Below are 11,581 nucleotides of genomic sequence, written 5' to 3'. Positions count from 1 at the left end.
TGCATATTTAGGTATGTAAATAAAGAGATTGGGAGTGGCTGGTTCCAGAAAAATCTGCTGATTTTACTGCATAGCACCCCTTTGTCCATGTATCTCTATTGAGTCAATAGCCCAAATGTAAAGTTTCCAAGTTGGCTTCAACAATGTGTATTTTTTCTTTTTATCATAGCACCTCAATGTCAGATTTCTAAAAGTGTAAATACTGCATATTTGTGTTTATCTGTGGATTTGAGTCACAGTACTTCAACTTACTGATAAAATCTAGTGTTTCATTGGATCAACTTTCTTTTAGAGTATTTCTTCACCATGTAAAGCTGCTGCATGTAATCTTTCTTTAATTTGGACTTCAGTCTTCTGCGGCAACGTTTTGGGTGCCTGATGCAGTAGATTATTTTTTTTTATGCTTGGTTGCATCCTGCCTCATGTTAAGGAGAGAGCAAGTTGCACTTTTTCGGGGGGTGGCATGCTTCATCTTCTAAATTAGCCTCAGTTTAAAAAATAAAATAGAAGTGAGTCCACGGAGTGCCATTAGTGCTGATGCACTGAACTTTTTATAAGTGCTGATGTTTTGCATCTGGAAATTACCTACTGAAGCCTGGTAGTGTAAGTACTGAAATATCAACTAAACTTTTGAAGTATTTGCAAAGTCATCAGCACATGATTACATGGCAAACAGCTCCATGAGGTGGTTGCTGCCATCATTGCCACTTTATTTTGCCCCCTGCTTGAGGCTGTCACCTTTGTGACTAAAGGTGGTGCAAGGGATGCCCACTGGGCAGCTACCTGAGTGCAAGGCTGGATGCTCTGACCAACAGCTCCCATGGAGGTGGTTTGTCAGTCACAAGCTAGTGACTGACATTGCAGATAGAAAGCCGGAACTGACATTACAGATAAAAATCCAACACCTAGCAGAGAAGTCATGCTGAGGTCTCAGGGGGCTATGACAGAAATATGGAGAAGGGCTCAGGCTCCCAGAGGCTCCACCCATACCTCAGCACCAGCTTGTCTGGTCCTTGCCAGCCATACCTAGAAGAGATTTTTGAGATGTTCAAGAGCTGTGTAGAAGTTTATTCACGCCTTTGCAGACAAATTGTCATTAAATTATTGTTCACAGCTACATTCAGCTAATGAGGTTTGGAAAGAACATTAGATCTTGGTAGGCACGTACTGCTGCTCCTCACAGGGACACTGTGTGCTTTTTCCTCTGTTTGTTTTGCAAGCTCTGATAAAACAGGGAAGCTTTTCTCCTCTCCTGGCAGTAGCCACCTGTGTGCTGTTTTCTTTTTTAATCATTGTTGGGCTTCTGCCCACATCTTGTTTCAGTGTTTGTTTTCTTAACCCTATTTAAAGGACTGCAATTCCTAGCTATAGGTGTTGCTTTCATATTTTTTCAGTTCAGTGGAAGTGAATAAGCTTTTCCTAATCAGTGATTATTGCATGCTCATTTGGTAGCCACAAATTACTTTAAACCGCTCTTGAAGCCATTCATATTAACACCTATAGAAGAGCAGAACAGCAAAACTGCCACGGTTCATTTGCCAGGAAATGTTTCGTCTGGAGTAGCACTGTGGTGGTTCTGTGCAGTTGGAGCATGCAGGGGAATGGGAGTGCTGCAGATATCCATGTTGGTCTGCGGATGATTGTGATTAGTCTTTGGCTGAGGAACACAGATCTGTGATAGATGTGATTTGCATTATTTCCTGCTCATGGAGGTCTTCGTTGATAGAATGAGAGGGTTTCCCCACATTGTGTTTTCTCATATAAATCTAGTTTAAGCTCCCATGGGAGTCAGAACACAACCCTAATTTGTTTTTAAATGAAGGTGCTGTTAAATCTATCTTACAGATGTGAATCCTTTCTTACCTGAGAGAAAATCCTAAGCATTTTGAAGTACTGTTCATAGAATGGTTGCTGGAAATGACATTTGACAAACAAAGCTATGAGCCATCTTCCAGATCTGAACTGAGAGTAAAAGTCCATGTTAATACAGTGCATTTGCCATTCATTATTGTATCACTGTTTTTTTTTGTTTTGCTTTTTGTAACAGTTACACTTTGTTGAGTATAGGCATTCATCAAATGCAAGCCAAAATGGCATCAGAATATTCTGGCTCAGTTTAGCTAGTTCTTTTTTTTTTTTTTTTTTTTTTTTTAATTAATATAAAAATGATTCAAAATAATGGTTTTTGCTCCAGCTTTAGTGATGACAGTTGACTGGTACAGGTCCTGCAAGAATCATAATTCATCATAATGATACAGTTAGTGATTTAATCAAGGCTTATCCACTCTTACATACCTTTGTAGGCAATTAGAAGTTTTTAATCCCTCCCTAAGAGACATAATCATCTTAAACATACTTTTGAATTTCTGGTTAAGCAGTTGAAATTTAAGACACAGCTGAGGCTGTTTGGAAGACTTCAATCCATTTGGAAAGCATGGGATCACAATCATACTATCATGGGATTCCAGTACAGGACTCCTATTTGATTTAGTGCAGATGATGTCTGCGAATGGAAACCCTGTGTTGATATTTTAATCTTCATCATTCAGCTCAAGCTTGTGTTGAGTGCTTGATTTTATGCCTACTATGCTCACTCATTTGTTTTCCTCTATAAACTGCTTGTCCCAGAAAAGAACAAGCTATTTGCATGTGGTGTTATGGCACTGTTAATGTTTAGATTGTTCAGGTTTGAAGCCCTGAGCACTCACAGCATGCTGAACTGAAGGGCCATTGGCTTACAAAGCAGAGTAAAGCCTTTTGTACTCAATGAACATGCTGCTAAAAAAAAAAAGAATGTTTAATGAAGTCATCCCTTTCACAAACCAAGGAACAAAAATAGCACATAGCTAAGGGCATAGCAATAGCTGAGAAGTGGGGTTGAGTCAGTCATATGGGAGAACTTGGTTCTTTTCCTTTTTTGTAAAACTTCCTGCGGTATGAGGCATAAGTCATGGAACTGTCATGGGCAAACAGCATCATGCTCCTGTCAGTGCAGAAGCTGAGTTTTAAGTGAACACACCCAAATTCTAGGTTTTACCGTATTTATGTCCCTTGGGAATTGTTCTATCAGGGAAAAAGGATTGTGCCACAGAAACTGCTGCCTGAGAGGCAGCTGGGAGCGAAGAGCTGAGCAGGCCTTGCTACCTGACAACACAGCACGGCTTCACCTTGTGTTGGGAGTAGAGCTGTTTACAGGGCAGGAGACCTTATCTAGTCTAAAAAAGTGCATGAATGCTTGGGTTCACCTTCACACTGATGGGAAGTCTCACGTGTGTGTTGTGTGGGGACAACTGTGGCTTAGACATGGCCTGCCAGGTGGGGTGTGTTCTGTTGTCGCCTGTAGGAGCTGAGAATGTGTTACATCTTACCAGAGCAGGCTTCAAAGAGCAGTGCACAGCTGTGATGATGTAACTTCATCCCTATTTGGTCACAAACATTTCATCCTGCTTCCTTAAATCCCACACACTTTTCTTGAAAACATTTATTCTTCCTCCCTCTGAAGAAAGAATATCTTGAATCTGTGTTTATGTTGTTGCCATGACATTGATGTATGCAGTTGCAGATTCTGTTAATAAGAGAGAAAAAAAAACAACTGTGTACTTCATGAACAAAGATTACTCTGTGTTTGTATTACAATGTTGCTATGGCAGTGCATATGGTTTTATTTGGTAGAAATTTGTGGTGAGATGGAAGGAAGTCACATGTATGGAAGACAAACAAGAAATACAGCAAAACCAACTCAAAATAAATACTGAAACTGAAAGGAGAGTTGCAGATGACATATAAAACCAGGAGAACACAAGGACAGTTGTTTTGCTGCCTGTCTCTGCGGTCTGATAGCAGAAGCGTGTCCTTGCTGTGCCCTGCCTGGTCTCTCTGGCCCATAGAGCAGTGGCTTTGCTCCAGTGATGCTTTTACTGAGTGCTTCTTGCCCTCGTTGGCTCTGTGTATCATAACATATTTTGTTGTTGTTGTTTTGAAAGCAGAATTCCACTGCCTTGGCCTGATTACCCAACTGCTAACTTTTCCTGCCTATTTTAAAACAGTAGACTGTTGAGCAGGAAAATTAATACAGTGGTAATATGTGGAAATAAGCTAGCACTTTACCTACCTTTGGGGCAAAGGCAAGTCTTTTTGCCCTTGCTGACTCCTGCTTGTGCTAGAAATGATAGACTTTTCTTTAATTGGCGCAGTAGTCCTCATTTTTGTCTAGTCCTTCTGCATGAGGCTACTTTTTGCATCAGTTGCATCAGGACAGCTGTTGGTGGTGTGACAAATTAGAACAAGTTAAAAATAATCTGCCAAAGAAGCAGGATAGAAGTGAGGAGGGAGAGCGAGTCTCAGTTTAGAGAATAAACTGCTACTGCACTGAGAGCTTGCTGGTTGCTGTGTGATCCCAGCTTATGAAGAAAGCAAAAGTATTTCTCAAATCACATTGTGCTTTCTTTCTGTCATCCCACTTCTGTCACAAGCAGAAAGAAACAAGCGTGAAAGCTGCCCATTGCCTTTCCACTCTTTGCTTCCTGGTTCTCTGCTGAATCATGTCCTAACCCCAGAAGTTGTCTGTTTTTCCAGGAGTGCCTGTAGGGGACTTTCCAGGTGCTGTAGAGGCACAAGTGAGGAACAGGTGTCTGAGGCACAGACATTCCGGAAAAAGAGCTAAGTGATGGCAAAGAAGGCTTATCTGGGAAATCCCCATCACTTTTGTATCTGAGCTCTGTGATCTCCCTTTATTAATCCTTTTTCACAGCTTCAACTTTCAGCTGTGCTTGGGCATCCTTATTGGTTTTAATGGGGTTGCTCCACTGCAGTGCAAGTATCTACTTCTATAGAGGAAAATGTATCTTCCTGTTTTAAGTTCTCATTAACAACTTGCTGGATTTATGGCTACGCGGTGTTAGTGTCTGATCTTGTTAGATTTCATGAGATTTTTAGGATCTAATCTGTTTGGTTTGAGTTGCTAAAGGACCTCGGTGGTTTCAGAGAATCAGCTGCTTTGAATCTGCTGACCCACTGGTCTCCATTTGATCAGATGTGGAAACAGTGTTCTCAAAATGTTGGTGAACCACACTCTTGACTGTTAGACTGACATTTATAACAGTCTCTTCATTCCTGTTACTAAAACTATGACTGCTTTCACCATGATGGTAAGTTGTCGGTGTCTCTATCCTATCTCAGTTCCCATTTGCACAAATCTGTGCACCCTACTTACAAAGGTATTCCATCCAGTGAGTGAAAGCCTTACAAGAGCTTGTGTGATGTTTCCGTTCTGGATGGTTGCTATGTTCCATCTGGTAAGTGGTTGTACTTCAGGACATATGAGGTTGCTTCTGTGAATGGTGCCTTGGGGTCTTCCAGGACATTCTCCAACATAAATTGTGTATGTAGAATTCATAGCTCTGTAGTTTTTCTAGGGAAAAAAAGAGTCATTGCATACTGGATACTGTCTATTTGGTTTCTTGGTGTTTGGTCTTCATGGGACAGTACACATTGATGTTTATTGTATAAATTTGTTGGCTGGATTTCTATTTTCCATATACCGAATCTCACCACACTGCAGTGTAGCACAGTTGTTCCTTAGCTGAAATGCATTTATAGGTATCTCCAGAATGAACTGTGTTGATGCTTTCTCAATGGCCTCCCCTGTATTTCTGTGTGCTGTTTTCTATGAGGATATGTAACACTGAGGAAAGAATGGCGAAGATGAAAACAGGGACACGTCTGTGTGAAACACAATCTGGAGGCAGATTGCGGGACAAGTGCACAGCTGTCCCTCGCTGCGGGCACCCATGTAAGCAGTGCCACCAGCTCACCGAGGCTGCCCCCAGCAGCAAGAGGTGGGTCTGCTGCCTGGAGCATCCTGGTAGGTGTGGCTTTGCTGCAGCTCCATGATAGCTTATATGGAGCTTATAGCAGTCCTTGGGGCAGGCTCAGAACGGGTTAACTAGTGGCTGGCTGGCTGTGCCAGAGAGATGTTGGCTTTTCCTCCCATCTGCTCCTCTTCAGCCTCCCTGCTCATTCATGAGAGTGCTAGCAGAGTCCTGCTGGAAAGGGCGTAACGTAGTGAGGGAGCACTGCTTTCTGCTGGCTTCTGCCTTTCGTGTGCTTCCCGTGATGCAGCACTTCGGGAAGCATGAAGTTTGTCTCCACTGTTGCCTTCTTCAGTAGGGAGCGTATGTATATATTACACGTAGCCCTGATAGTACAGCAGGAACCACCATCGGGCCCTTGTAAGTGACTGCATTGGATAGAAGAGACCTCCGACAGTCCTAACGGTGCAGTTCGACAGGAGTTCCTTGTGGCGGCAGCAGCAGCCTCGGCAAAGCGCCGTGCCACGCTCCATCCTCGGGTGACCCCGTCCTCCATCCGCGGGGCTGCTGGCCGGGGGCTGCTGGCCGGAGCAGCCGTGACAAGCAGCGTTTACTGAATGCTTACAGCTTCTGTTCTTTGGTCATGTTCCTCGTGCCTTCTTTGCAGTTCTGTTAGTATTCATTATGAAGGAAGGATTTGGATATCTTAGATTTTGACCAAGATGTAAAATCATATCTGTGCTCATTTACCCTACCTGTAAGCCCTCCTGCTTACACCTGAAGGAACTCCTCTTTTTATCAGGGATATTTTCGTGGCAATATCTAGTGTTGGAACAGCAGGGACGTTTCAAAGCACGTGCAGAGGTGTTGACTCTGCTGACTCCTTACACCGTACTGGGAGTTGTGGGCTTGTCATTTTGCTGTGTAACTGAAATACAACAAATGAAAAGAGAATGTTGTTGATGAGCAGCTGGTGAGGAACAACTCTGGAAGATTTGTAGTTCATTTTCCTCTCTTTATAACAGTGTAATTTTATTTAGTACACATTACTCCAAAATCTGCATGTCCTGCTCGTGCAGCCCTTACTCTCCCACCAGAACTCTTCTTTGAGCAGAGATGACAGATGCACCTCTCTGCCTGATGGGACATGGAAAGCCCAGCACATAGGCTGCAAAACCTCAGGCCTGCACCTGTAACTGCATACCAGATGGGAGTAGGAGGGGCCATGGGTGCTTGTGTACGTGCGTGTTTAGGCAAACAGCCTGTGCGTGTAGCGCAGTGTAGTTATAGCTATGTGTGATTTGTAGGAGAGCTGCATTAGGTCATTTTGAAGGTAGGTGTTACACAGGTGTACCTGTAGGTGGAGGTGGCCCAGGCTGTGCAGGCAGCACTGTGTCTGCACACAGCACACTCTTCTATCCGTACAGTAGCCCTGTGAGTAAATGTGATTTCTCAGCGAAAGGTGATGTAAGGAAGTGTTCAGTGCCAGATGTTACCAAAAAAAAACAAAAGCACTTCACTGTGTTTTATGCTCTTGCTGTCAACAAGTATTGTACAGACAGGTTTAGGTGCAGCTAAGACTGGTGGCCAGGTGGTAAATTCCAAAACAGCTGAAGCTGTGAACGCCTCCGGGGAGAAAACTTGACTGAGCAGAAGAGAGACAGCTGTAATTTTTTCAGGCAAAGCATTAACTGCCAGCGAGATATTTGGCCATTTATTTTATTGAAGTATTTATGCCTAATCAAATGAGAAGTGAACTCTTAACCACTTACACATCTAGCTGCACAGCAGTGGACGGCAGTGCTTCACAATTCCAAAACCACACCATCAGTTGCTGCTTTATAGAAGTGCTTTCCTTAGTAAAGGCCACAGGAAGGGCTTATGCCAGAAGACTGATGATGAGGAGGAAAAAATGGTGCTGCAGGTTTCCTTTCAGTCTTATCTGTAGTACAGCTTTATGCTAACCAGCATAGCACAAATGGTTCACACAGCTTTCTCAGTTCCTGCTGTAGATTATTTTTAAATGTCACTTTCTTAATGCACGCCAGCTAGCTATCTTAGGACTCCCTTGGTTCACTAAATGTCATCCCCATCCCTGAAGTGTAGTTACATATTTAATAAGTGGGAAGGGAAGGCGGAGAAGGGAGAAGATTGGCTGCTTTGCCTTTTACTCTATTGGAAAAGTACTTGAAATTCCTCACATTCTTCTCCTGTTAACAGTATGTTTACTTTTCATCACTGGGTTATTAGGATTAACAAAAGTCATTGCTTCAAGCTCATTTAATTTGAATTTAGTGAAAGCCAACTACCTCCTGCAGACTGTAGGAAACATTCTTCTTCCACTGAACTCCATTAATTTGCAGAAAGCAGCCACCAAAAATGTGAGACCTGCCCACTGCTTCCACCCCAGTGCTCAACATCACTGTGCACACACTGCATTCTAATGAAGTGCCTTATGTTGCAAATTCCAGGACAGTTTGAATAATCTGACAGACTAATTAACATTTCAGTCTCTCTTCCAAACGTTTGCTTTCAGTGCCAGGAAGCTTTCTCTGTATACACTTTCTAGTGCACAGGGTGACAGATTGCATATACCACTTCAAAATACCGTTTACCCAAAGACTCAGCTTACTCATTCATTGCTGTACTTGGGGTGGAGCCTGTTTTGGTTTCCAGACGATTCAAAGTGGTCCTGGAAAGGAGCTGAAGTCTGTTGCCTTTCAAGATGCTCTCTACTAAGAATAGTTAGGTAAATATTTCTTTATTAAATGATTAATTCCATAAATAAATTCTTTTAATTCATTGAATATAAAATTAAAATCATTTACAACTTATTCCAGTATTACAGGGGTTCGAAGGGGTTAAAAAAAAAGAAAACAAGAGCTACAGTTTGATAAATAAAATACTCAGCTTTAAAACAACTGATTTCTGTTTGCCATTAAACTACAGTTGGTACATAATAGCTGCCACTGTGAACACCCCACAAGTGCCCACCTCAGGAAGGAATGTAACTTCCAACTTGGTTGGGAAAGTAGGGGAGAAGATGGAGGGGAGGGGAAAAGCATAGTGTTAAACTGAACAGGAAAGGAAAAGTTTTCATAACCGGAATAAAACATCAGATCACTTACAAACAGAAAACAGTATAAGATAAAGGTGCTCCAAAAAGAAGCAGTAAAGTTGCTCCAGTACTATGAAGCTTTAACTATGCTTAAATCTCTGTTGCATTAGTGTCCATTTGCACAGTGCACTCTTGTAATATCTCATATTGCCCTCGAATGGGCAAGGCACCACTTCCATCAGAGGTCCTTTCTCCATGGCTGGTTACTTCAGAATTCTGTTTAACATCCCACCCCAAATACTACTTAGTCCCTAAATTTGTGGATGTCATTGACCAGTCTGTAGAAGGGATAAGCTTCGTTTGCATGCGGACAGTTGTAGTTGCAGCGGCAGGACTGGATCATCATGACACTCTTGGTGAAGGTTTCTCCATCATCGCAGCGGAACCGGATCTTGACAGTCCTGGTCTGCTGGGGAGTACAGCACCTGCCATCCACACAAGACCCACAGTACTTGGGGCGGTACTTCTTCACACTGGAGCATCCAGCATAAGTAAACCTTACGGGGGATGGGGACTTCTTAGTCTTGGTACATTTTTTTCCTTTCTGTAAAGAAGACAATGACATCATTAGTGGGAGATCCTTGTCCTGCCTTTACCCTCTACTTGAACCAGTTTGGAAAGAAAAGGAGCACCAGAGGTGTTTGTATTTACCTTTAGGGAGGCGTAGCTGGGCTGGCCACATGGCCTCACTTCACATATCCTGGTCTCCTTGATGAGCTTGCAGTCGGGATTGTCGTTGGTGACTCTGGTGGAGATGCCGGTCCCACACGTCTTTGAGCACTGGGACCAGGAAGTTGTTTGCACAATGCATTTGGGGTTCTCAAAAGCTCGGCTTTGTGGCTCAGATCCAAAAACTGGAAAAGAAAAGGGGGGCTTAGACTACCTCTGCCTTCTCCCTGCGTTTCTTTCCGTCAATCTAAAGAGTCACACAGCTTCCCTCCCACCTCAGCTTATGCCGTCACACGGATCAGCACACACTCACCAGGTAGCATCTTCAGGCCTCCCTTCACAATGGCAATCAGCTCGTTGTTCCTGGTCAGTTCGCCCTCAGAAGCGTCCAGACCAAACTCCTTGCTGAAGAAGCCCTCCAGCTCCTCCAGCGCATCCTTGCTCTCATCGCAGACCCACTCCTCGCAGCACTGCCCAGGCACTTTGACCAGCCTGGGGCTGGGGCAGCCCAGGTTGGGGAGGGAGAGCTCCTGCGGGCAGAGCGGGATGCAGCCCACAGCTCCATCTATGCACGTACACTGGTGCTTGCAGTTGGGCTGGAAGCTTTCGCCGTTCTGGTAGATTTTGGAGTTGTATTCGCACGGTCTCCCCTCAGACTGTGCTGCAGAGAGCAAAAGAGAGAGAAGAGGGTGTCAGCGCCGGGAATCGGTCGTTTAAAGACACATATTTTGCTGCTCTGTTAAATTCGGTTTATGGTAAAGTTCCCTACAGTCCCCCGGAGACGCGGGGCTAGAACAATAAGTTAGTCAGGAATCACTTTTCCTTATGTGCTTTTAGCGGAGCCCAGACATACTGAATCGCATTCCAGACTGCTGAAGTCATGTGCCTTTCTGCCAAGCTACCAACAACAAAGCATAACCATACATGGACTCAAAGTTACTAAACTCCGGCACTCCGCACCGTGCTGCGGGCAGCTCTTACCTCTGCAGATGCCCTTGGTGGCTGCGGGGCTGGCGCCGAAGTTGCACTCCAGCCCCTTAGTGTGGTCGCAGGGCTGCGTCCGGCTGCAGTCCTCGTTCAGCTGCTTGGCGCAGACCTTGCAGCAGCCGCAGCCGTCCGGCACCAGACCCACGCCCGGGGCGCACTGCGGCGCGGCGGCCGGGCACTGGCAGACGGTGGGGCACAGAGAGCCGAGAGCCTGCGAGGCGAGCAGAGGGGAGCGGTGAGCGCCGGCACCGCCGATCCGTTATCCCCAGCCCTCCCGTAAAGCCTCGAGGGCGGCACTTACCAGGCGGGCCAGGCAGAGCAGGGCGGCCGCCAGCGCGGGGCGAGCTCCTACGGAGCCCATGTCTTAGTGGCGCGGAGCGAGAGCGCAGCTCGAGATGCAATCGCGAAGCGGGGCCGGCGCGGTCTGAGGCAGCGGCGGGCGCGACCGCCTTTTATGGGTCGCGGGGCCGCCGCGTGCGCCTCGGCGCTGACGTCGCGCGTTCCGGGCCGCGGCCGCGTCCAGCGCTCGCGGCATCCCAGGAATGCGGCTGGCGCGCGGCGCGGCCGCTCCGCCCCGCCCCGTCTCCCGGCACCGCGGCCGCTGGCGGCGGCTCTGCCGCGGGGGGTCACCGCGCCCGCCCGGTCCGGGCACCGCGCCGCTTTGCGGGGCTGGGGGCTGCCCGGGGGGCCTCTCCGCGTCCCGCCGGCCCCGCCGGCACCGCCGCGGACGCGATCCCGTTACTCGGGCGTCCGTGGGGGCGAGCGCTGCGCGGGGGCGCCGCTGGATCGGGCCCCGGGACCGGAGCTGCGGGCGCCGAGCGGGACGGGTCCCGCCGAGACGGCCGCTGGCTGCGGTGCCCCCGTGCTGCCCCCCTCGGGAGGACGCGCTCCCGGTACCGGTTTCCCGGTGGAGGTTCGGGGCTGGGGCCGGGAAGGAGCGTTTGGGCTTCTGTTGTGGCGCCCTTTCTCTGCGTGGCCGTAAGTGCTTCCAGATGGG

General features: G+C 46.5%; 1 protein-coding gene across 1 annotated transcript; it reads right to left on the bottom strand.

Moving 5' to 3' along the window:
- Positions 1-9,172: 9,172 nt before the first annotated feature.
- On the bottom strand, positions 9,173-10,945 carry CCN1 (cellular communication network factor 1; the record flags this gene model as incomplete). The annotated part of the gene is made up of 5 exons (XM_079535327.1): positions 9,173-9,472; positions 9,580-9,782; positions 9,911-10,258; positions 10,579-10,795; positions 10,886-10,945. 5 exons carry the CDS (start codon positions 10,943-10,945, stop codon positions 9,173-9,175), a joined length of 1,128 nt encoding a protein of 375 aa, XP_079391453.1.
- Between the last annotated feature and the right edge of the window lie 636 nt (positions 10,946-11,581).

This window comes from Tetrao urogallus, assembly GCF_951394365.1.
Source record: "Tetrao urogallus genome assembly, chromosome: 5".
NCBI lineage: Eukaryota > Metazoa > Chordata > Aves > Galliformes > Phasianidae > Tetrao > Tetrao urogallus.
This window is presented reverse-complemented; position numbering and strand designations above follow the sequence as displayed.